Source organism: Chlamydotis macqueenii, chromosome 1 (genome assembly GCF_036417535.1).
Source record: "Chlamydotis macqueenii isolate bChlMac1 chromosome 1, bChlMac1.mat, whole genome shotgun sequence".
Lineage (NCBI taxonomy): Eukaryota > Metazoa > Chordata > Aves > Otidiformes > Otididae > Chlamydotis > Chlamydotis macqueenii.
Window position 1 is genome coordinate 98,122,758 of NC_141556.1, and position 26,443 is coordinate 98,149,200.

At 38.0% G+C, this 26,443-nt stretch overlaps 1 protein-coding gene across 1 annotated transcript; it reads left to right on the forward strand.

Annotated features, from left to right (window-relative positions):
- The first annotated feature begins 417 nt into the window (after positions 1–417).
- On the forward strand, positions 418–23,410 carry LOC104476142 (suppressor of tumorigenicity 14 protein-like). The gene is made up of 17 exons (XM_086762860.1): positions 418–498; positions 788–956; positions 1,632–1,756; positions 2,663–2,730; positions 3,748–3,929; positions 4,026–4,064; positions 4,691–4,907; positions 7,505–7,641; positions 8,940–9,037; positions 10,060–10,172; positions 11,043–11,176; positions 14,485–14,592; positions 16,615–16,734; positions 17,350–17,533; positions 18,213–18,484; positions 20,119–20,255; positions 22,970–23,410. The coding sequence occupies exons 1-17, from the start codon at positions 418–420 to the stop codon at positions 23,126–23,128; spliced, it is 2,343 nt and encodes a 780-aa protein (XP_086618986.1). The 3' UTR covers positions 23,129–23,410.
- The last annotated feature ends 3,033 nt before the right edge of the window (positions 23,411–26,443 follow it).

The following is a 26,443-nucleotide window of genomic DNA, read 5'->3' on the forward strand; positions in this document are numbered from 1 at the left end:
TCTCATAAATATTCTCTGGATTCCAGCAGATGTTCATTAGGATTTGCCTAATTTACCTTGCTCTAGGACTTTTTGTGTGTAAATTGCTTGTACGTCCTTTGCATTGTGTCATAAACTATTTCCTGCTCCTGTATTTCTGAAAGAAGGGGGTAACTGATCTGTTTTCAAATGATGGAATCCATATCCTACTTAGCCAGTTAGGGAAACAAAGAGTTACAGTGATGGTAACTTTTCCTCCCCACCTTCTTTGATTGCAGATCAGCTGGCTCCAGCTTCAAGCAGTATGGCAAAGGTGAAAAGAGAGAAGCCTCATGTGCATGTGGGGGAAAGCAGTACGCTATTCTGGGTTATGTTTAAGAAATGAGGTTCTTTTAGGACTTGTTATTAGGTTTATCAGAAGGCATTTGTCAAGGCGTCATGATACGGGCTTTCCCCTCCAGCCGGGTTTCTGTGTACAGCATACCAGCTTCCTACGACTCTGAGCAGACTGCAGGGCAGGTAAGAGACAGCAGCTAAGCTTTACAGCAGGAACACTCTTCATTTGCAAATTGCCCCTAACTAAAGTGATAGCAATTTTTTCCCTGCCACTTACATAGCTTGAAATGCATGCCACAAACCAGCAGCTGAGAAATACGTAGGTTTCGTGTGTGACATAGCTGATAACATGAGGGATATTATCTCAATGTAAACCTCTTCAAAAAATAGAAAGGCAAATATACTAAAATATGGTACAATAGCTCTTCTTTTGTGGTCTTGTTAATTGATTCCTTCCCGTGTTTTTCTCTAGGGAAGTTCACATGTTTGTTACTGCCCGTCCTACGGAGAAGCCTTCTGCCAGAAGTACTGTTCCTTCAAATGGATGAGGCTGTGTTTCTGGAGAAGATGGCTTCCAGGAATATTACCTCTAGTTTCTTTAATAGTTACAGTAATTGTGCTAGTCCTGCACTACGTGTTCTGTAAGTGTTACTCCCCACCACGGTCTGGATGGGATGGGTGTTTCGCACTGTGTGAATGATTAGTACGAAAAGCCCTGCACTAAGCAGCTAAGCACATAATGCTTGTGTAAAGGAGACTTTCCCTTCTCCTTAGGGCCTTTCCTAAGGCAACAAAATATATTATAATTAGTGGTTGACAGTTGCACAAGAATAATTACGTATGTATTTTACCTCTAAATTTTTTTGTCTCTGCTTGTATATAACGATAATAACAATTGTTATTATAACTGTCATCTTTCCCAAGAACCTCTGAGAGCTAACTGTCTATCTTCTATTCATTTCTTTCAAAACAGAACAGGTACCTAACTTATGTACACTCCTTCCTAGATCTCAACTGATGGCCATTAAAATCATATCTCTCCAGGAGAATAGCGCTGCAAAAAATGGAATTTTAACAATTAAAGATTTACAGCAGAAATGCCCATCTGAACCTGTAGTTGACCCTCTCCTTTCCTTCTGAACATCATTCTATCAACGGGACTGACTCAGTGCTCTGGCTATTATTGTGTGTTTCTCTTAAGAACTAATGTCTACCAATGCCAAAGACAAGTACATGCTTCTGCAAGCCTTTTGTTCTGGAAGCTTTTCTATAATGTTATTAGCTATGCTAATTTTTTAATCTTTTTTTTTCCTCAGCTCCAGCTTTCTCCTTTATTTATATTGGTGGAAGCATAGAAATTCCTAATTTGACTTATAGAAATGACCTCAATGATCCAAAGTCACAGAAATTTCTCCTGCAGGCAGAAGCAATACAAAATTACGTAAGTTTCCACATAAATATCATGATAATTTAAAAATATTTTTTACAGAATCAGACTGGGAATGAGGAGAAGACTGTTAGCCACTTTTTTTTTTTCCTTCCTTTTTTTTTTTCCTTCCAAAGGGTAAGTTTAAAGCTAGTGAGTGCCTTGGTGGTGTACAGCTTTAGGAATGTAGCTAGACAGCTGGTGTTGTGTGTCTCACAGTAAATACCACATTTCTTAGGTAATAAAACCTGGAGGTTTCAAGGTTATGGAAGAATTACTGTTCTAAAAGGAACTAGGAATGTGTGGTTTTGTTTTGTTTTGTTTTGTTTTGTTTTACTCAAACACTCTTCCTTGCTACACTTTTCTCTTTGATCTTTTTGTTAACTCTAGCTCAAATTCAGTGCTTAACTTTTTGGTTTGTTTTATTTTCCCTTATCCCCCACAACAATGCTTGCTTTCTTGCACTTCTTTTGTGTGTTCCTACTCGTGAGATCAATACTGTTTTCTGGGTACATGTGAACAGCAGTCTTAAACACAAAGCAGTTCTCTGTTAGACTGTATTTCCCAAAAGAGCTAGTGTCTCAAAGCTACTTTGTGCACAGCCAATACAAGTTGCTCATGTCCAGATTCTATTAATTGTGCTCATAAAGGCTTCTTTTTCATGGCTAATTATCAAGAGCTATCTCAATGATCTTGAAATGTGATGTGACTTAAAAGTAATTTTTTTTTTAGTGGAAATGAATGCACATTTCTGATCCTTACTTGACATATTTTGTGAAAATGATGGATACTGCTTGTAATATGGGAGGGGTTGAGGAAGAGGAAAGGAAGAAATAAGTCAAATACTTTATAGTGTAAGAGATTATATTCACACTAAAATGTAACACTTTGCATCTTCTTTTACCATTATTTAACTGTCAGTTTGCAGAATCATACGAGTCTTCCTCCTTGGGAAAGTACTACTTGAAGTCTGTAGTGGCTGCTTTCAGGTGGGTTCTACTTCAGCATGTGGTATAAATTTGAGATATTAATTTGTGTTTGTCGTACCTTTTTCATGCATTTTAATTCAGTTATCTGGAAGAATATGCAGGTCTGTAAAACAGGAAATGACAAATGCAGAAATGTGCTTAAGTGTGTGAGCTAAGAGCTAAGTTAATAGTGTGATTTCTGTTGTGCCCTGTAGAATTGGTGAGAGAAATTAAGTTTGATTAATCATGCCTTGGTTTACAGGTTGCTTTATAGTCTATTCATCTACTTTTGATTTTTGAAATCACAAATCAGCAGGTTTTTTTTCTCTGCTACTTGCAGAATCTTATTTTGATTTTGTCTATTTAAATGAAGTTCCTTTTAAACTCCTCAAAAAAAAAAAAAAAGGTGTAGTTTTAGGCAGGACGTTATACTTAAGTTCCTGGTGAGAAATGTAAATACATTGAGCAGATGGCTACTACTATCCTGATAGGTTTGAAAACTTCCAAAACATTAGTCCATAGGCCATTTTGAAATGAAGAGTATGATGGACTCTTTGAATTACATAAGTAATACTTTGTATAGGCACACATACAAATTATTTATTTTAATGAGAATTGTGTGAAATGTATCAATGTATGGGCATAAAATTAAATTTTCATGTGGTACAAAACTCGTTTTAAAATAATAGTAAGGAAGATGTGTCTTAGAACTGTAATATGGTCTTAAAAGTGTATAATTACGCATCAGGGATGGAAATATCCTATTCTATAAAAATTATTGCAAGGTTTTTCTGTGAGGTGTAGTTTTCAGCCTCAGTATGTTACAGTTTGAGCAGCATATTTTTGAATTATTTCTACGGTATAGAAAAAGCAATTCTTAAATAAGAGAGCTTTTTGCCACTGTGTTCAACTGCAACTTTTTGCATAGCAGTTCAACTGGCTATGAAACTATGTGAACCAAAACTGCAGACCAGTGGAAAGCATGTCCGAAATAGTAATTAGAGTGTAATTTACGATGCATTTTCTTTCTCTCCACAGTGAAGGAGAGTCTGGACTTCGAGCTTACTACTGGAATACATTTTGGGCACCACAAGACATGGTTGCTTCTCTTAAAAAAATAATCTCAATGGAACAAAAAGAAATCAGCACTAAACAAGCAGCTCACATGTTCAGTTCTTCTGGGGAGGAAGATTTTGATCTCATTACAATGGATCTTTTTGGTAACAATGTACCTGTCATTTAATACATATTCTGTCTATTTTTATTTCTCCAGTTTGTGTCTTTGGCTTGTGTAGCTGATAGTTATTAAATTTCAGTTTCAGATTCCACAGAATATGATGTGATGCTAAAATCAGGTAATTTTTCTTCAATCCTAACTAATACCACTATGGGAAAAAGAAGTCCTGTAACATAAAAATGAAAGTTTCCCAGTTATGCTTATATCTGGAAGGCCTAGAAACTAAACCAAACTAGAGATTTCCCTGGCCTGTGCTTCAAATAAAGGCTGAGATTAAAATGCCTTACAGCTTTTATTCTCATGTTCTGACTAGAATGGTTGAAATGTAATAGTTCCCACTGAATTGTAATGAGCTGTGGCTCCTTTTCTTGGCATCTTTTAAAAAGCTACTATATTAAATTATACATAATTTATTTGCCTTGTGACTAGATAATTTTGGTTATTCACAGTCAGCGATCACTCAAACACTGTAACAACTGCAGCCAAGTTCCCTCCTGCTTGTTGAGTGTGGGTGAGATGGTGGTGGTGAGGTGCTGTGCTTCCTTGGTCAGAGCAGGAGGAGAATGTGATGCAGTCTGGTAGGGAAAAGGTAATATGGTTGTAAAAGTGAGGGAAGAGGAGATTAGAGTAGTCAAGAAGTGTGGGTAGGTGATTGTTGCCTCCTCTTCTGAAATTTTACCCAGTAACTTGATTTATCTTTCAACTTAACGGTCTTTCAGCCACTGATCTTCTTTTGTATAGCAGTATCCTTTGACCTGTATGCCAAGCCAGGTAACAACAGGACTCTAACTCTGATGAATCCCAATAAGTCTTTTTATCAATGGAGGCTGCGAGTTCCTTCTAACTATGTGGTGAGACTGGTAGTTATCACTTTGCATGGTGTCCCTCCAGAGAGCTGTACGTCACACCACTTATCAGCATATGATTTCCTTCTTCCTCTGCAGAACAAGATCATTACAAGGTACGATAGTACAGAACTAAGATGTTTTCTTGAGCTGTACAGAAAATGTCTGAAACTGTCACAATATCAAATTGATATCAAACAGGCTTCCAAAATGTAAGACTCTAAATACAACTTAATTAAAAACCTTACATAAAGCTATAAAAAGATCTTCCTCGTTACTTCCCTGTCTCCAATGAATTATAAATTCCTGTGGGTTTTGTTCTACGTTATGACTAATCTTTTACTAGTTTCGACTTCATGCAGTTACTGTCACAACTCAAAAAGATAGACTTTAATTTTTTTATAATATTGTATTCTATTACTTCTAGAAAACACGTTTTATAGCAGTCCAGTCACTGGCAAATGCCTGTTCATAACAGGGATGTTGTGCCTATGGAAGTCTCTGTGCCCAGAGTCACTGTGCAGTCTGTTTACATAAGTGAGATCAGGTGACCCAGTAACCTTCAGTAGTCACACTCTTCCTACTTCCCAGAGTAAAATTTAATGTATGGACATGTTATCTACCATGAGCCTGTCTTCATTAACAAAACAAACAAGATTTAGAATCTGAGGATGGGTGGTTTCAAGGGAGAACTTTTTTTTTTTTAAGAACTTTTAGGGAGAGTCTAGCTGAGCAAGCAGATTCAGTTAGCAGTGCCTGAAATGCATTCATTTAGTAGTGCTTTAATTTACTTGAAATGAGTAGGTGGTCTTCATCTCTACTAACAGACTTCTCTCTCTTCTTATGCCACAAGTCACAAAAGCTTGCTGTTGTCAGTGGACTCTCAGAAGGCCAGGCATGGAGCGATCACAGGGCTTTTGTAAGGAGTCAAACTCATATTGTAGCATAGCATGGAGAATCCCGTTCTTGATGCTGGACTACAACTGCTTTGCTGCTGTTTATGGGTTATTGCCAGGACTGTTACTCTGTTGTGCATTATTAGCAACGGCTCAGCTTTTTAGGAACCAGAAATGCAGAGTTGGGCACATGCATGAAAGAACTAGGAAGCTAGCAAAAACAACACAGGAGCAAGATGTAAAATGTTCAGAGAACATTGATGCAGTAGGTTGTAAGAGAGAAAGTTCAAGAATGTGCATTGATGTCTGGCTATCAAAGAACTGGAACAGAATTTGGTGATTAAAATTATGTTAAAAGTCCTATGGTACTTCCAAAAAAGCTGACTTTTTTGGTTACTTTTGTTGCCAGCCTAATAAAATGTGGTTTTGCATATGCCTATCAGTTTTATACTTAAGCTAAAAGCAGCTACTCGGATACATAGGATAGTTGCAGTAGAACTAATAATAACGTCTCCAATATCCATGACAGACAGCAATTATTATATTATAGCCTTATTCCCTGACATCCAGGACTAGGATCACACATGTTAACTAAAATGATTTTCACTAGTTTCTGCTAACTGCAGTAATACAGCTGTTCAGTGACAAGTAGTAAAGAGTGAGTGAGCTGAGATTACAGTGAGATGTACTGTAAAAGTAGGCGTCTCTATTAGTAGCAGGCAACAACTGTTCTCGTATGGGCTTGCCTTGCTTTTCTGATGATACTGTGACAAAAGGTACAGCTACAAGATAAGCCAGGCTGTCAACTGGGTAGAAGATCAAGATGCTGAAGGATTTCCACATAGCAGTGGGGAGGGGACTCAAATTTTCCATTTTATAAAGGATATGACAGGTATTATGACAAAAATGATTTAACAGTGTCTGCAAAAGAGAAGCAAACCCCAGATCCATTGTATAAAGTCTCACATGAAATGAGAGCAGGGAATAGCCTGCTAAAAGCAGAAGAGAACAACTTTCAGTTTAGGATTCAAAAATTTTATTTTAATGCTGCCATTCTGAATCTCAGTGACAAGTCAAAGAACTTGATGCAAGAGTATGACAAATACTCTTTTACTATGAGGTCTGATCCTCATTGTTTTATTTTGCTGTGCACAGAAAAAGAGAAAGCTGTTAAAATTTTTTCACACACAGATTTACAAATTAATGAAAAGAAATCTAAAATATGCTGTGGATTTCAAAATGGAATAAATATAAGAATGAATTTACAGATGCAAGAAATAGCATCTCAGATTACAAGTGATAGATATTAGGTAAACAAAAGAAGAACAATAAGAAGAAATTGTTGCCAGGCATGGGGCTCCACATCTTGTGTGACATCTTTTTTAACATGAAACCAAGCTGAGTATCAATAGACTGGAATTGCCTTGGGCCTGTTTTCGGTTGCATAGATGCTGCACAATGCTGCTGCACTGGCAGTTGTTGCCTTTTTAGTGCTACCCACCACTGCTCAGTACCACTGTCACTACTAAAGTAGCATAATCTGATACTGCCTTTCTGATGCTTCTACAGGTCTGAAAACTCCAGGGCACCTGTTAGGCAAGAATTTCTGTGATACTGACCCTGAGTGACTCAGCCTCAATGCTGGGAAGATGTAGTATCAACTGGGTAGAAAAATAAAAGGGAAGTGGTAGCCAGGGGAATACTTCTGAAACACAAATGACCAGATTAGTCTTATTTCTGCCTAGTTTCTCAGCAAAGATGACTGGAATGTGGAAAATATATATTTTTTTTTTAATGCAATCTTTGTAATATTTCAGATGGTGTGGAACTGGGGCCTGGACTCCTGTTGTACGTTTAACTTCGTCAAGTAATGTAATGTTGCTTACCTTCTCACGGGACCAAAGAGAAGAAATCAACATGTTAAAAGCTCACTTTCAAGCCGTTCCTAAAATCAGTAAGTAATTAGTAGAAACAACCATCTGATGTAAGCATACTTATTCCTTTTGTTGCCTCTAAAAAAGGTGATATTTTCTCAACTTATCTAGGGGCATGTAAGTGAGGCAACTGTCATTCTAATCCACTTTAAAAAAAGTCTGAGAACTGAACAAAGAATAGAGAGTATCGTTTGGTCTGAGAGAGTTTTGGGGTTTTTTTGTTTGTTTGTTTTCCTGATTACTGCCAAAGTCGTCTTTCGAAGAGATTACTCTTAACTACACAGGTAACACTGTTATTCATGAGCAATGGTAGCAGAGAAGCCAGCCAGATAGCACTACAGGCACTCCATGTCTAGACAAAGCTAAGTAGCCCCAGTGGCAGAGCAGCACTTAGGTCAGTTTTGGCAATCTGTCCTGAGCTCAGAGAATGTCTGTTTAATGAAAATGGAAAACAAGAGCAAACATTTACTTCTAATATGTCTTTGATCCTTTTCTGAAAGCACTGTTCAGTGTAGTTAATTGTATTAAGTGTGTTCAAGACTTGAGAGGTAGGTTCCAAACCTGTGGAGTACTATGAAATTTGCGGGAGTTCTAGGTGATTAGTGAAATATTTTGAATAACGATGCACACTACAAATTAGAATTGCTTCATTATTCTGAAGATGGGAACTCTGAATTAAGTAAAGCCCAGGTTTGCCACAAAATTTTGCTGTTTTCAAAATTATCTTAATTTCTGTTATATTCATATTTGCATTCACTATGTTACCTAATGGGAACCAAAAGCACTAAGGACTGGATATCTAGGACAGTTCTTGGTAGAAAGTAGAAGCTCAAAAATATTGTTCAAATGTGGCATGAATTTTCAGATGGAGAACTAACACACAAACTTCCTCGTTTACATGAATTTAATCAGAAGTTTCACTTCATTGGGATGATTACTTCTTATTTTTTAAAAATGTCTACAGAAAGGTCAGAAGTAAATTGAAGGGGAGGGGATCTATTTTGTCCGCATTTAATTGCTTTTTCCACTTACCATCAAAGAACATTTTTTTAAAAAACTCCAGTCAGTCGTGTTTTGTACTTATCCTTAATTGTAATTAGATAATTTTTTTTCCAAAAAAAAAAAGGATAAATTCAGAATGATGGAGGAGTGGAAGCTACATGATTTTCTGTTAATACAGGCAAAATCTGACTTTAATACTGTCACAATGATTTTTTCTAAATCTGCATGTAGAGAAGGGTCCTAGCAAGTGAAGTAGGCACTGCACTTTAGCCCAGCTGAGATAACTGTGTTCCTTGCTGATATATTTCTCTTCCAGTGTGTGGTGGTCATTATATTTCCTGGAATGGGACATTGAGTTCCCCTTATTACCCAAGTTATTACCCACCTAATATTGACTGCAGCTGGATCATCAGAGTGAGTGCTGGGAACTCTTCTGAGTAGTGATGACTTTGCATTATGTGATATAGACATAAAATTGGGAGAAATTACTTTTGATGTCGGTGAAATGAAGGGAAAACATACTAAAATCACTGCACCTGACTTCTCAGGCTCCCATTTGTTTCCTGTTCTATATAAAAGTCTCAGCCATGGGAGGGAAACATTGACAGCTTCCAAAATGTTAAGTATTAGTCATGACAGAAACAAAGTGGTGGATAAGATGACAATTCCTAGCAGCCAGAGCAAATTGCTAATAATCAGGGCTTTGCTTCTATGTCAGAAGGATAAAATTATCATGTAAGTCGTGTCTCATATGATGAACTCCACACTGAGTTTCCCTGAACTTGCACAAATAGGACCTTCTCTGGCTCAGAAATTTAGCTCTGGATTTCCAGCAAGCCCTTTGGCAGGACTTAGAAGTCACTCATGATTTCCACCAACTTCCTTGTATGTTTAGCTGTTGCTCCATTAAGCATTTCAATACTTTTTTTTAACTTTGCCTGGAAAATTATCGTCTTCATGTTTAGGACTTGGTAACACTCCCTACCTTTCACCTACTCAACGAAAATTATTAGCAGCTTGTAGAAAAAACTCTCATCTATATGCAAGAAAGGGAAGTAAAAGGCTTTCTGAAACAGAGACGTCATAGATAATGCAGTTGAGTGACCAGTTACCATAGTTGTCTTAAATTAATATAGCCTCCCGGAACATGTGGCAGTACAAACATAGCATGAACCTCAGTTATAGTGCTTTGTGCTGGCTGCAGGAAGGCTTACACCCCTCTATCTGGCACAGTATGGCCAAAGTTGGGCCTAAAATGTTTTCTACGCATGTTGAAAATAGGAAATTTTTTGGTTCTTCAAAGGTGCTGATTTACATGATAAAAAGTGTAGTATTTTAATTCTGATAATAAGTCAAACAAGATTTACCATCTTAGAAGCACAAGCCTTTTCATTTTGTGGATGTATGTGTCAGGATATTTATCCTTTTATTTTTAGGCACCATTGCCTGGCTACAAGCTCTCATTAAAAATCCTCATAATAGAAATTCAAGAGAAGTCTCCAGGGTCCAGTAAATGTGATAAAGACTGGTTAGAAATTGATGGGGTTAGGTAAGTAAATACACTATTCTCTAACATATTAATTCGCACTTTGATGTTCGCCGCAACATACTGTCTTGCCACTTCCAGTGTAGAAAGATACATTTCAGCAAGAACTGGCATGATTCCACTGAATTTCGGCAGAATAATGTTCTTAATTCTGCCCTAGTACTGAACACTTCTCATTATGTCAATAAGCATCCTGCTTTTTCTACAGTGTTAGACATTTACTTACTTTGTTGTTCCCCTTAAGAGCAATGATATAGAAAACTGCAGGATTTGGTGCAGCTTCAGTTGAACTGTAAATTCCTGGCATTGGTCTTGACATGGGTGAAGAGCTTGCGTCATCTGAAGTTTCATTTTCTGTACCACTTATTCTTCAGTGATTGTAATTGTTTTCTGTAAATAAGATAAATGGCAACATGTGTGCTTAAAAAAAAAACAAGCAAAACAATATTCAGAATGATTTGTCTCTTGGAAGGAGTGTGTTGAAACCGGCAACAGCTGTTGGATTTGCCTGGATGATCCCGTTACTGGATTTGTAGCTGTTCGAGTTTGCAAACCTAAACGAGAAACGTGAAATCAAGCATGCTTAGAAATGGTTTGTATTTGTAAGGTAGATTCTGACACTGATCATCTTGCTCTATTTTGTTTCAAAGTCTGCTAGTCCCAGAAAAGTTGTGGAGTGGAAGGCATTTGTAAAATAGGCTTTCTAATACTTCTTTCAGACTGTTTTGATACTAAAAAAAAAATAAATAGCTGATCTCTATTGTGTTGTTTTCAAGCTTTTTGGCATTGGTATCCTTCAGTAAAAGGAGAGGTAGCTGGATGGTAATGGTTAGTTTGGTTAGAAATTAATTAATCTCACTTTTGCCTTGCTAGATACTGTAAAGCTCTTTCAGAAAACAACAGAAACAGAGAATATGGCTTTTCTGTCGCAATCAACTTCCATTCCGATGAACTGGTCACCCACAGAGGGTTTTTTATTGAATACAAAGCCTTCAGTCATACAGACCGTAAGTGAATAAGCACATACTTTAATTTTTAAGGAGAAATCTTTGAGAAATCATGCTTGACAGACCAACCACATATGAATCAACCTACTTTTCGTAACCTAATTGCAAAAGACAAACATTTAAAATGTTATTATGTATTTAATTGTACAAACAAATGTATAAAATTACATAAAAGGTGCTTTTAGAAGCTAGTACTTATTTTTTAACTTTTAACAATACTTCTGTAAAATGGGAAGTAAAAGTGAAGTTTTCCAATTTTTGTAGATCTAATTATTTGGCACTCTGCTAACATCTTAAAATAGCCAAGCTGCAGCATGAAAATGGTATGACAGAGAGCCTCTGAGTACGACTCTTCCGCCAACAGGAGTTAACCACGAATAGTTAGTCTTTTCTTTAAAATCACAACTCAACCTTCTCTGGATCAGCTTCTAGGTCTAGACAAACTATTTACATTTTCACTGGAAGTCAATGAGGACTCCTTGCTAGAAGATGTTGCAGAAATATGACCGAGTTTCTTACAGCCCTTTCCTGACTTCTCAGTCTATACGCTTCTGATCACTGTTAGATTTTGAGGGGGCTTCCAGAGGGTGAAAAATCTCCAGTCTATTGTGTGCACAAGTCTTTACTCTGTGTGCTTTCCTCTGTTTCTAGCAAGTAGATGGCTCAAAGTTACGTGATCTTCAGGATTTATATTAAGACTCATCAGGAGGGGATTAGCTGTGATGCACCAGTATCAAGTCGATACAGGAAAGGCATTTATGGAGGGCTATCTGAGAGAGCAGAATGTATTGAGAGTACCGGTCTTCCATGACAGCCGTGGCCAGTAGCAATAGTAAGAGGGGAAAAAAAAAACAAAACATTTTCTCCCACCTCTTTAGTACCTGCAGCCACCCACCTCAGATTAGCTTCTTCCCATTGTTGGGAGCCTACCAAAGCACAGTTATTAAAAATCATAGGCACTGCTCTGAGTTGATGTGGAAAGCAAATGCTAGCCATAAGCTGAATAACTTCAGAGAATGGTGAAGAGAACACAGAGATGCTCCTGCTTTGAGCTAGGGCTGGCTGCGTAGTGTGTGCTTTCCTCCCACCAGCATCACATGCAAGGCAGTGAAGAGGACTTCGTGATGCCAGGTTGGAATTGATTAAATAAACGTGGGACAAATGTGTTTGGTCCTTCAATCTAATTTAGCTGCTAATTTGCCTGTGGTGCTAGAGAGAAAAAAGTTTAAGTTGACTTGACCTGGTTGACCTGGGCAGAAAGAGCAGATTTTTGGCTACTTATTGTTCCACGGATCACCTTCTCCCCCAACACACACCTGGCGTGTCTGGAAAAGTGGAAGAGAACATTGTTCATATATTGCAAACAGACACCTTAGCATTGATACTATTTGTTATTTTAAGTGAAAGTGAAATAAATTCTTGGTGAAAGGCTGTTTCATAACGAGATTGGTAGATTTGAAAGGCATTTGTTAAAGCACATGTTCACATCAGACATGAAGTTGGAGTGTAGTACCACAGAGATGAATTTCTACAACATTTTAATGTCAGGAAATCTGTGTTTCTAATACTAAGGAGAATGCTTATTTTTTACTTCTTTCCCTCCTCCCCACTGCCCCTCCCTCCTTAGATGATCCTGTGTAAAATATATTACCTTAACAATTTGAAGAAGTGTTCACTATTAGTAGTAATTATGTATCTGTGATGAATCACTTTCAACCTTAGAGTGAGGCAGAAAATGTGAATTTAGTTTTCTAAGTCCATTTAGGTGAATATTAATTTATTTAATTCGGACTGCTTGATAAAAATCTTTGGCAGATTATGCCAACTAAGATAGCGTTTCCTTTTATAACATTCAATTTATTTTATAAATGACACTAGCTTTTCTTTTTAATAGACATTTTAATATTTCTTCATAGTACAGTCCTGCATTAATACATTTAGATTGTAACAGCATTTCTAGTGCCATTAATTTCTTACTTTTCTAGCTTGTCCTTAGATGTGCAGGTAGAACATACACTCTGTCAAGCCATCAGTCTAAAGTTGAAAGGCTGCTCAGATGATAGTGATTAATTAGATTGTGGTAGGACAACTATTTATTGTTTGTGTTCCCCTGTAAACAGTTGGTCCCAGAAAGTTTAGAGAATGGTTGAAATTATCTCTAAAATATTGGTACCTGTCTTTAAGATCACATGAAGCATGTGGGTGAAGATCTAAAAGTCTGGAGAAGAGGCTGTGTAATGCATCTCTTTAAAGAGTGGGAGAACAGAAAAAAATGAGAAGGGAATTTTTACGCCAATCTTTACAAGTTCAGCTCCCCCCAAAAAAATAAAAAAAAAAAGCAACAAGCAGTCAAAGTAAAGTGTATATAAACAGTGAAAAAGATATTAAAAACCAGCATGGAGGTTTTTTTAATTTTGTTTTACTTCTCTACTGTGAAAGCATAAATACAGGAGAACTTGTACTTTGACACTGTCTTGTGTGACAAACTTATTAGTAAGTAAACATGGTGAGAAAAAAAATATAGAAAACTGTTTCCAGAGAATGATTGCCAATGACTAATTACCAAAATGTAAGGATATTTTTACTGTCATTCTGCCAGTATCCGTTATGGGACATCTCATCATTTTTGTTAGTGATCTAAATGATGGATTAGAGAAGATGCTTATGAAATAGGAAAAGTGCTACACAATAGAAAGAGAAGGGATGTATTTATAAAGGACCCTGACAAGATGGAGAATGTATATGGAGAAAATTATATTCCATATCCATTCCAACAAAGACAAGATCTGAGCTTAGGTAGTGAAATACACATGTGGGTTGCCTAAGTTACTTTTCTGCTGAAAAATGGCTGAGAGGATGATAGTGGCTCAAAAGCTGATCTGAGAGTCACAAAGTTGTACAATTTTCTGGGTGTGTGTTTTGTTTGTTTGGTGTTTTGTTGTTTGGGGTTTTTTTTAAATATCACACTAGGATGTAAGAAAGGAGTTTGAAAAGATCTTCCCAGTCACCAGTGGGAAGACCTCAGCTAGAGTACTGTATCCAAATTGGCCACTGTGCATCAAAGAAGACAGGGAACAATGAAGAGATGCCAGAAAGAGTGACTAGAAGGTAATCCAAGTCAGAGAGTGCAGCACAAGTTAGGTAATATAACAAATTTCTGTGTCACTGGAGGCTATCAGAAACAAGGTAGACTAAAGTCCAGCAGAGATGGCACAGTAACATTAAAGTGACCTCTGGTAGGGAATGTAGCACATGGCTGCTAGTCAGCTATTTGGATTATAAAGCACTTACAGACCTTTCTTCTTCAGGTTGTAATCCAGAACAGTTGAACTGTGGTGATGGGAAGTGTAAGCATCAGTATAAGACTTGTAAAGGTGATGACAGCTGTGGAGAGGACAGTGATGAAAACAACTGCTGTAAGTTTATATTTTTAGCTATTTTCCACAAGATGATGGAAGGTAGAAGCAAGAATATGTGAATTTTAATGGATAAATGTAGTATTTCTATATATTTTTTCATAGCACAACATGCAAGTTTCATAACAGTGAAACTAGTTCTTAGAGGAGTCTGGACAATAAATTACTGAAGCAAAATCCAAGATAACTATTTTTTTTTAGTTAGATCACCTAACCACAGCTTGCTTGTTGTCCTGTTAGAGGAGTGCTTTTTACCCAACTGCTGCCAGATCAGTACCAAATAATGCAAGGAAGAGACATAATAGCTTTGGGACTTTTGCCCTTTGCCACATGCATGGTCTCTTTACTGTAGATAGATCACGGTTCTGGACATTGCTGGTACTGTCTCCCTAGTGACTTGCTCCATTTTGCCTTTATGATTTTTGTCTTGCTTTGAATGTTAGGTCCTTGAGGTAGCCAGGAGTATGTCCTTGTTTGTTGAAAAGAAAAATCCTTACCACTGTTTAGAGGTCACTGTAATGATAACAACAGAAGCCTATGGCTGAGATCTGTCAGGATTCCCACATAGTAAACTGTAGTAGTCCTTAGCCAAAAATTTATTGGAGTGAGATATAAAACTCTTCCACTATTTTCTCCACTTTCACTTAAAAATAAAAAGGTTGACTTCCAGATGATATCTACTCTGAAGATTTATGATTTTTAATGCCAGCAGTGCTGGTGAAGATAGAACAATAGATCTGGCAAGCCTAGCTTTCTTAGTTTAGAGTTAAGCAAAATGGGAGTGAGGACAGTTGGGGGCTCCTCTGTCTTCTTCCTCATAGATAGCGGAGACTGAAATTAGTGTGATCATTAATCAGAATGGAACATTCCCCCTGTCCCCTCAACATAGAGGGACTAGTTTAGACCAGTGCAGACTATGACTTCAAGCGGACTGGAATCATGGAATGGTTTGGGTTGGAAGGGACCTTCAAAGGTCATGTAGTCCAACCCCCCTGCAAGGAGCAAGGACATCTCCAACCAGATCAGGTTGCTCAGAGCCCCCTCCAACCTGGCCTTGAATGTTTCCAGGGATGGGGTATCCACCACCTCTCTGGGCAAACTGTTCCAGTGTTTCACCACTCTCATTCTAAAAAATTTCTTCCTCACCGGACTGCCTCAACTTCTGAAATATAATGGACATCAGCTTGGCAACTTCCTCCCACAGTTCCCTCAGGACCCACGGATGCATGTCACCAGGTCCCACAGACTTGTGCACCTTCGGGTTCCTTAAATGGTCTCAAACTTGCCTTCTGCTACAGCGGGCAGCTCTTAATTCTCTCAGTTCCTGCCTTTGCCTTCTGTGATTCGGGTGGTACAGCTAGTGCACTTGCTGGTGAAGACTGAGGCAAAAAAAGTCATTGAGTACCTCAGCCTTCTCCATGCTCCACGTAACCAGGTCTCCCATTCCCTTCTGGAGAGGGCCCACATTTTCCCTATTTTTTCTTCTATACCTCACATACCTATAAAAGCTTTTCTTGTTGCCCTTGGCTTTCCTGGCCAGATTTAATTCTATCAGGGCTTTAGCTTTCCTAACCTGATCCTCAGCTGCTTGGACAATCTCTCTGTATTCCTCCCAGGCTACCCACCCTTGCTTCCACCCTCTGTAAGCTTCCTTTTTGTGTTTGACTTTGTCCAGGAGCTCCTTGTTCATCCATGCATGTCTCCTGGTGTATTTGCCCAAATTCCTCTTTGTGGGGATGCATCGCTCCTCAGCTTGGAGGAGGTGATCCCTGAATATTGACCAGCTTTCTTGGGCCCCTCTTCCCTCCAGGGCTTTATCCCATGGTACTCTACACAGTAGAGTACACTTCTCCCTGCCCTGAGGATCTTGAACTCCACAATCTCATGGTCACTGCAGCCAAAGCGGCCCTTGATCTTTGCGTTCCCCACTAGCCCCTACTTGTTGGCTGAAAGTACATGGTTTTTATTAATCTGAAACCATGGCTCCAAACATGTGACAGTATCTTCTCTCTCTTATTTCAGCTTATAAAAGTTGTTCCCCTTATGCATACACATGCCTCAATGGAAAATGCTTGTTGAAACCAAATCCTGAGTGTGATGGGAAAAGAGACTGTGCAGATGGATCTGATGAAATGAACTGTGGTGTGGTAACACTTATTTAAAAATTGATTAATGAATGGGGAAATTGAGTCAGGAATTTGTGCTATGGTCAAGCATTATTGGATTAAGAACTGATTAAATCAGATGCAACTTTAAACAAAATAATCTCCTGGTAACATCTGTATGAAAATGTCTGTCTTGAATTTTGCACTGTTTCATTTTAAATCCACAAATCCATTCTGTCTATGATAACTTATTTCAAGTAATGTACACTGCCAGGATAAGATGGTAGTTCTTAAGGCTTATTTGAGCTCAACAAAATACAGTCAAGGAGCTGTATATGTAAGAAGGGAAAAGATATGAAATTTTACTCAAGTGAACTTTTGGAAACAGGCAGCTTAGAATTCTTAGATGTCTTTTTGAGTTACTAACCTCTATAGAAAGCTGTAAAGGAGGATGGGCAATGATTGGTTTATTCCTGACCTGCCCATTGAGTGAAAATGGGCAAGTACCCTTACCTTTTTACCAATTGCACAATAAGAAAATACTTTTTTTTTCCAACAGCTTTGAGACCTATGGCTAAAAGTTTTTATATATTAAGCAAAGTGAAATGACCTTGTGGTTTTTGTTACTATTTTATTCAATTATTTCTGTTAGCTTGTGGAAGACACCAGCTTAAGAGAAACAGAATTGTTGGAGGTGAAGATGCAAGATCTGGAAAGTGGCCTTGGCAAGCAAGTTTACAGATGGGAGCACATGGCCATGTATGCGGTGCAACTGTTATTTCCAATAGGTGGCTCGTATCTGCTGCCCATTGCTTCCTAGATTCTGATTCTGTGAGGTATGGAGAAGTTATACCGTCGTAGAGTATTTGCAGTCGAAAGTCTGCAGTAGCTGTTTCTTGTCTAGACAAGTTGGTTCAGGATATAGCTCTGCGACATGAGGTCACTACCTGAACCTTCAGTATTGTATTCTACTGGCTTCAAAAGTCCTAAGTATCTGAAGTAGTTATTTGGCCTCCGTTGCCAGTGAATCCTGCACGATAAAACACACTGTTTTGTTAATTCAGGGTAAACACTATGTTTTTAGATTGTAGGGATTTTCTGAGTAGAAACTATGGCCTTTTCTCCCAAGAAAAGGACTATTTCTTGATAAGTGGAGTTTAAAACTCGCTAAAATTCAGTTTACATAGTATAAATTGAAAATACATACATCTTACATGTGGCAAGGAGGAAAGAGTGTTTAATAATACACTTTTCTGACTTCCAAAGCATGGCACATGGAATTGGAATTGGTCTTATAGTTCCAGAAAATTATGATTTTCAAAATGGTAAGTAAAATTATTACATAATGTTTTAGGAGAGAGAGAGTTTATAGTGCATCTATGTCCCAAAGTTGTATTCTACTCCATTCACTTTGATTTTGATTAATCTCATTAAATACTGAAAAGTACATAAAATGAAGTGAACTGACACTGCACTACTTTCCAATGGCACATTCTAAAAACATTCTCTTTACAGATACTCCGTTCCTTCGGGATGGAAAGCATATATGGGCTTACATATTATTAATGAAAAGAGCAATCGTGTAGCTATGAGATCAATCAAAAGGATTATTGTCCACCCACAGTATGACCAATCTGTCTCAGACTATGACATTGCACTGTTGGAAATGGAGATGCCTGTGTTCTTCAGTGAGCTGGTACAGCCCATTTGTTTACCCAGCACCTCTAGAATATTTATTTATGGAACTGTCTGCTATGTAACTGGCTGGGGAACCATTAAAGAAAATAGTATGTTCATTTCCTGGATATACTTCTTGCAAGTTTGGCTTAAATTTAAACTCTAACAATAAAATATTTATAGTCATAAGAGAAAATACCTGGGCTTATTTAGTAGATCTATAAAAAGCTAGAAAATATCCCCTTAGCTACACTCTGTGAATTCTGAATGTTTGCTTGGATGGCAGGTGGCAAGTGCCAATATGCATATTCAGGTGTCACAGACTATTGAAAAGTAAATGATCATATATTTACAAAAATGTGCCCCTTTTCATGCTCATAGCTCATTTTATGTCTGGTGAACAGGTCAAAAGCAATCTTACAGGTAAAGAAAACAGCAGCTTGCAACTATTGCAGAGAAAGAATATATCTCTAAGACTGTGCTTGACAACACGAAGGAATGTATCTCTAAGACTGTTTGACAATATGAGGCAATGAATAATAATTGCAAAATATTGTAGAGGGTTTTTTGTTTTATCTGTCTTAACCAAAGGCCATTTAACGTATGCCCCATGAAAAGTTCTGCCTGCACAGCTTGGAGCAGCATGCTGCAGTGGGGAGGCAGAAAAAAAGCAGATAGAGTTGCAGAAGGGCAGTGGGGGAGCCCACAGGATCTTGGCCTTCTCTCAGCATTAAACAGGAGCCAGCTTTCAAACCTGGGCTTAAACAGCTCCTCAGCACTGCAGTGATCCCCACAATTATACTGAGGCATAATCCCTCATCTTCAACCGCAATCCATGTGCTGTCCTAATTCTGGCTTTCTTAATATGCCTTTTAAAAAAATTAAATCAAGATAATAACGTAATAGCCTAATGAATGTAGTGGCTTTACAATCCATGCCTTCTCACAATATCTTGCTTTTTAACAAAACTATGCAGGTAATATTTAAAAGTCAATATAATAGCACGTGAAAAAAACCATATTTTTTTATCTTACCTGTTTCATTCCCAATCAACCCTCAGAGCCGAATAACCAAACAAACCAAATCCCAGTACTTCCTCTGATCATCCAGGTATTGAAAAGGTTATGTTTACTGTTTGGCCAAAACATGACTGAGGATGTTTAGTTCATGGTGATGCCTTATGCCAATACTATAGTACGGAATTAAGCTCTTAGCATCGCTTGCGGTTTACAAGCCTGATTTTTCCCACCCCCACCCCCGCCTCAGCCTTATTCTCAGCTCAGTCCCTAGAAGCGAGAGGACAGAAAAGAATGTAGAAATTTCTTTTACTAGGATTTGGACAATGTTTGGAGCATAGTTTACACAACCATAATGTAAATAACAACAAAAAGCTTTGGCCTTAATTTGAAATGACATTCAAAATCGGTCACACTGTGTGAAATTTTGTATCATACTAATAATTTGTATGGCTTTTTTACTACTTTCAGGCAGAACAAGCTCAAAAGTATAAAGACTAAGGAAACGGAAAGGTGGTGCATAAGGACCTCTGTGTCTAGAGGGTAGCGTAGACAACAGTTTTCTGAAGCTGAGAGAAGGCAGCAATAGAAGGGAGGGAAATTACTGTCTTGCCACTAGCTGAGTAGGTTTTGAGTTTGAAGCAATTGTTTCTTGTTTTGACAAGTGGTATCTCTTTTAGAAATCTGTACCACCATAACCTCTGCAATACCATTTGTATTTTTTCTAGGTCATCTTGCCAAAACGATGCAGGAAGCTCGAGTGAGAATAATTAACCAAAGTGTTTGCAACAAGCTGTATGATGATCTTATCACATCACGTATGCTATGTGCTGGGAATCTTAATGGTGGCGTTGATGCATGCCAGGTGATCTGGAACTTGCAGAGAAACTACAAAGGAATATTTGCTTTCATTGGAAAATTGTTTGGAGTTGTTTCTGTTTGGTTTTTTGTATTTTTTTTTTTTTTTTTCTTAGTGATAGAGTGAGATGACTTGAGTGTATGGTTAATTTAACATGGCAATTAAAGGCTTTCCAAAATCAGGAAGGAAATTTGGTATAGATAATCTCTGAATATCTTGTGAAATGTTGTTTTGCAAAGACAAGCGGTAAAATGTGTCAAAAATAATTGTTTTTCCTCTTCAACAGTTAAGTTTCCTATAAAGAACAGAGCTGTGAGGATAAACAGAATAGTTAGGACCATCTGCCATTTTTGTTATTCATATTGAATTTTTTTTTTTTTTTTTTGATATCCGGGTGTGGGATTACTAAAATTCTGTAACAGTATGATGATTGATGTATTGTTACAGTTACAAAGAAATACAAAAGGCAAAGGTTAAGCTAGTTTTGGTAAATGCAGTTACAATGCTACCTTTTAGTTTCAAATGTTCATTCATGTGTACAATTACAAGTTTTGATTACATCATGGTATCATAAGTTGTATGACGTAGTTTGTTTGCACACACAATCAGAAACTGCTCTCTGGATGTACTTCAACTGTCTCAACTCTGCCTTCTTTCTCCTTCTCAGTTAACAGAATAATTGTGTAGTTTACCAGTATTTAAATATATTATGATGAATACTCACTTTCAAAATTACAAACACGGTTATTATACCAGTTACTGTGTAAAGGAAGAGAAAAGTGTTACTGATTTTAGACTGTGGTAATTTGATAGAACTTTTGTGTCATATATAAATTTTACTATTTTAATATAACAGGATAATTTTTGCAAGATCTTAGCTTGCAATAATACAAATTTCTTTATGCACAATAGGCTATTTACTGAATCTTCCTGCAGCCTCTAAGTTCTAATTCAATTGATTATTATTTTTGTTAACTTTATGTGTAGTTTGCCTATAACCTTAGACCTTGGAATTGTTTTGCAAAATATGTTGGTTTAGAGTCTTGACGTTCCTCAAAAAAAAATGTGTTGTTTGAGATATGCCCTTGAATTTTCAGATGGATGTTTTAACCAGTTAGAGTATGTATGATAGTGGTCAATCTGGTTTCCAACACAATATGTTATGTTTATGTCCTAGCATGCTGTCCATCTGAGCCTTTAAACTCTTAGCCTGGGTAGCATCTTTGCTATTTCTTTCATGTCTGTCAATAGTATATTTCCTCTGCAGTGCTACAGAGGAATGATGTTGGCAGTTCAGGAAATCCCCACAGCACCTGAAACCCTTTTTCTACAGTTCGAGACTTGTGTGCATCCCGATTTGTTTCTTTTCTTCACAGACACGTAAGCTGTGCATGCACTGCACATGTTACGTGAAGCTTCCGAACATCTTTCATCTTTAGATGATGTTATACTTACAGAGAGAAATAAAGGATTTATTCTTTCAGACTCTCTTTTCTTAGCACTCTAGGATGTTCTTTGGTCTTGGTTCCTCTTATTAGGATCCTTCCTTTCTCCACCAGTGTACAGTGCCTTCGGACTTTCAGAACTGGCCTTGGTCTTTCAGAATAGGCCAGACTATACAGCATCCTTTCTCAAGTCACTTTGAGATCAGCCTCTTGGTTTATCAAAATTGCCAGCATGACAGCAGCCTGAGAGAGAGAAAGAACTGGTCTGGCTTTTTTTTCTTATAGCTAGATAATTGTGTTTGCTTAGATGAGGAAAGTTTTCTATTGTTACTGTTTTCTTGGTACATGGCTTTCTTCTGACCTCTTCCATGTTTTAGCTCCAACTGGGGGCAGCAAACAAATCCCAGGGTCAACTCAGAGGCTGCTGACTCTCTGGTATGCGTAAGGAACAGCTGCAGAGATGAGCTGCATTCGTAACTGCTCAGAATTCTGTGAACCCGTCTGTTCATAGAAGGCGTACAAGGTTGAAACAATGAATGACACAAAGCATTTGTGAGCCCACATGCATTTTGATCCTGTGAACAGAACTAAATGGGAGTATTTACTTTTCTAAGTCGCTGTACAGACCTGCGTGTTCCCTTTCAGAAGCCAGTTCTTATTTGCATGTTCCTTAGTCTTTGTTCCTTCCTCTCCCCCTATGAATGCAGACACAGCCCTGATTATGAAACTGCTGATCATACTTGCATGTGCCTGGGGTTTGTTTTTTGATTTTAGGTTTGTTTTGGGTTTGGTGGGTTGGTGTTTTGGCTTTCTTTTTTTTTTTTGTGGTTGGAGGTGTGAGGTATCTTTCTTTTCCTATTTAATACACAGTATAAGAGTTCTGCCTTCAACCTGTGAACAATTTGTGGTCAAATGGTAGCAGAATTCCCACTTTCCATCCCTGTCTTGTCTTCTCCCTGTTCAGCCTGTGATCAGTCGTTTTATGAATCCTGTAATGGGACATTAGCAATGAGTAATTTTTTAAAGTTCCTTTTGCCATTGCTTTATATTGATTAGTGTGCCACTTCCATAAGTTAAAATAAATTCAACAAGTTTGACATGCAGCTGGGTACATTCTGTCCAGAAATAAGATTCTAATATTAAATTGTTATTTCAGAGAGGGGCAGGTATTTACTGTCCTTAAATAGACTAGTTTTTTGTTACATTGGTCTCTGTGTGTGTGTGTGTGCGTGTGCATGTGTGCATGAACTAATGGCTGAACTCCCTTCATTTTAGGGAGATTCTGGAGGTCCCTTGGCCTGCGCAGGAAAGGGAAATAGGTGGTACCTTGCTGGAATTGTGAGCTGGGGTGAAGGATGTGCTCGGCGCAATCGACCTGGTGTGTACACTAAGGTGATGGCATTTTATGACTGGATTCGTCAGAATACAAACTGATGTGCCAAGGAGAAAACATAGATCATCTCCCTTATGAAAGCTGCTTCCTACAGTAATCTGTCATGTCCTTCTCTGACAATATAACATGAAAATGCCATTGATTCTTTGTTTGTGAAAGAATGCACTTTCTTAATGAAGAAACTATAATTTGTTGTTCACCTAGCGGTAACTGTTCAGATTTAGAGCAACTTCAGCTTCCTTGTGGATTCATCTTCTTTATCCCCAGCAGCAGAAACAGCACTGCCTTAAAAACAAAATAAGATGGACTAGAATCTGGAACAAAATGTCCAGCCATCTGTCTCTTGCATATCTTCTCCCCTTTTTCCATTTCCCTTGCTATCTATATATGTTTCTACATACACATATCTGGATATTTGTGGTCACATCGCATATATAATCAACTAATATACATTACCTTAGTGATGTTACAGGATTCTAAATGTATATAGTTATTTAATATTTCTGAAAATACAAATATTATAATCAGTATAGTGTACAAAGCTGAGATTAATTCATTCTCTAGTTATGCTGCCACTGTATGACTGTTCCTTTCTGCGCTGTAACTTTTGTGCTGTCTCCTTTGTTTTCCTAAAAACATCAGATATACAGTTCACAAGTGTTAGAATGCAAGAAATTTTCATTAAAGAACTCGAAGAGCATCATTTAAGTTCTTTGGGATGATGTTTAAATAAAAGGAAAGAAATACTCAGTTTTAATTAATTAAACAGAAGGAAAATTTAGTACTTTCTTACATTTTCTTTACAATTTGAACATAGCTGTAGGATCTGATGTTTGTAATATGTTAAAGTGTATTTCCCCCGCTCCAGCTCTGGTATTCTTTGTGAATTTTAGCATGCTCCTGCTGGATTTGCACTGCTTTTCCTGATGTCCTTGGTCTGCAGCAAGCAGATTTTCAGGGTCAGGACTTTTGTTTTTTTCTCTTCCTGGGCTGTGCTGACATGGCCACACTACATTGAAAAGGACGTAAAAAGAAGAGATATTTGTGTGGTTGGATGCATCCTTGGACTCAAAGAAAGTAGAAGAGGAAATGACAGCCACATTTTTTAACTGTAGCAGTAAATCTAGCTTTGATAATTGCAATCTCCTGATGAGCTGATCAGCTGAAATTTAGCTGATTTAAGGTTTCCAAAGCTGCTCATGGGACTTAAGAATGCTGGTATTCAGTTTAATGTAAGAACTGTCTACATGGTCTTTCCAGATGGTCTTAAAATTGTGCTCAGTATTTGGAATGTGTTTAGCTTTCACCTTTAACATATAAAAAATAATGAGGCTGGCAATTTGAATACCAGTCATTGCTGTCTATATAGCACACTTTTATTCTACAGTATGTAAATATGTGATCCTTGTTTAGTTTTAGACTCACCTTGGCAGCATGTGGGGGAAACACTGGAATGAATTAGCACTGTGATCTACACACAGTGAGATTCCTGTGTGTAACACTGGTAATGCTTTTCCTTCCTTTCTTGTACCAGTGTTGGGCATTTTCCCTCCACTATGGTGCTTACATCAAATTACTACCTAAGCTATACTCAAAGCCTGTATTTTAAGAGGTTTAGTATCTTTAATGGCTGGTCAATCATTCACATCTTCTTTTTTAATAAACGTGCTAAAAATGCAAGTGACTATGTTTTATTTGTTTGATTGTGCCTCTGAAACTGTAATCCCCAGGTGCAATCAGAACTACCTTTGTACCTCAGAGTTTCCTTTTTTTTTGTAAACCTGAGCCTAACTTGCCCATTTTACTAATGCACATGTTTAAGGTCACAAGTTTATTTTCCTTATATTAAAACCAGAGATGTCTTCACTATGGAAGAAAGCAGTTTTCCTGCTGTTCTCTTTTAGACAGAAGCCTAGATGAGAAAGTTCAGATCAGCTCTTGACTTCCCATTTTCTCTAAGAGTTTCTCAGCTCCATGCGTCAGAAGGGTCAGTTACTTACATGAAAGAACAGCACCAAGGGTGGAAGTTAGATCACTCTGACGAAAGAAACTCAAGACGTTGTAAGGAGCTCATTCACAGACGTAAAAAAAAAAAAAAAGGACTTTGGCTTTTGCAGGGTGAGATCCATAATCATTAACTTATTTGACTTAGAAAAACTACTTTGGTTTCAGGCAATGCAGGAGGAAGGTAAGGTCTTTTATTGTGAGTGGAAATTAAATAAATGAAGATAATCTCTAGCAGGAGTACTGAGAACCAGTAGGTAAAGGCTTTTCTAATGAAGATGTCCCAGGTAAAATGTTCTGGGTCCAGACACACATTTTGATCTTCATGACTGCTCAGCCTTATCCTCAGTCCTCCGGAGTTTTAAGGATTCTCCAGAAACCAAAAGGTGGGATATGCAATTTGTATTTCTTTTTATTTGTTGAATGACACCAACATGTCTGCTCAGCTTCATGGAGTGCCTTTGCCTGGATGGCTGTGACATGATGACATCAGGAATCTGAATCCCTGGGAATGCTCCAAGCATCAGTAGCCAGATGAATTGCACAAAAAGAAAATCTAGGGGGTGAAAGCATCGCCAGCACTTGGAAGGAAAGAGAAGGAGCAGCCCAGGGCAGAAAGTTAGAGAGACTTTGCTTCCCTTTTAATACATGATCCTCTCTGAGCTGGGACAAGAGAGTGAGCAAGAGTGCAGTTACTGGCTGCCTGCCCAACCCTTTTGATCCAGAGGGGGAAGAGGTGCTCTGTGCAGAAGAAGGAAAAACATGAGGATGGAGTCAAAACAGGAGGAATTAGAGGGGGTGGGATGAAGGATACTGGGGAGATGGGGGAAGGAATCAGCCCCTGGCTGCAGTAAGTTGTTTATAAGTGACTCTAAGTAGCACAGGAGAGTTTGTTTGGGAAGTTAGTGCAGACCAGATCTCAACTCAAGCCATGATTTTCTTCATAAAAGCATGCCCTGTAGAGCACAGGCTGAAATTGAAGGCCATCTTCCTCTTCCCTTCAGATTCATTCTTTTGGTTTCTTACACGGAAGCAGCTTCTCAGGTTTAGGTTGGATAGTATGTGAATAGACATAGATGATTCTTTAACACAAGCCGTGACTTTAGGCTGCGTAACAGCTAGAGAGAGAACAATTCACGGCACAAAGGTCAGTACTCTTCATTTCTTTATTGACTATGCAGGAACACTAAAATTAGAAGTGTTCATGGAGGCTGTAAGTTCCCTTGACAAGCCTACCTGAACTACACGCTATGTGATCCTTTACTCAGTTTGTGCAGTTCAGAACCGCATCTTGTTGTTTAGCTGTGCAGAGAACAGCAATAGTATTTTACTGTTTCGGCTGACAGCAGCAG

Coding starts and splice junctions, on each gene's coding strand:
- LOC104476142 (XM_086762860.1), top strand. CDS start 418: ATGATACGGGCTTTCCCCTCCAGCCGGGTTTCTGTGTACAGCATACCA. Junction 10,173..11,042: donor TTAGAAATTGATGGGGTTAG/GTAAGTAAATAC, acceptor TTGCCTTGCTAG/ATACTGTAAAGCTCTTTCAG. Junction 20,256..22,969: donor GTGGCGTTGATGCATGCCAG/GTGATCTGGAAC, acceptor CCTTCATTTTAG/GGAGATTCTGGAGGTCCCTT.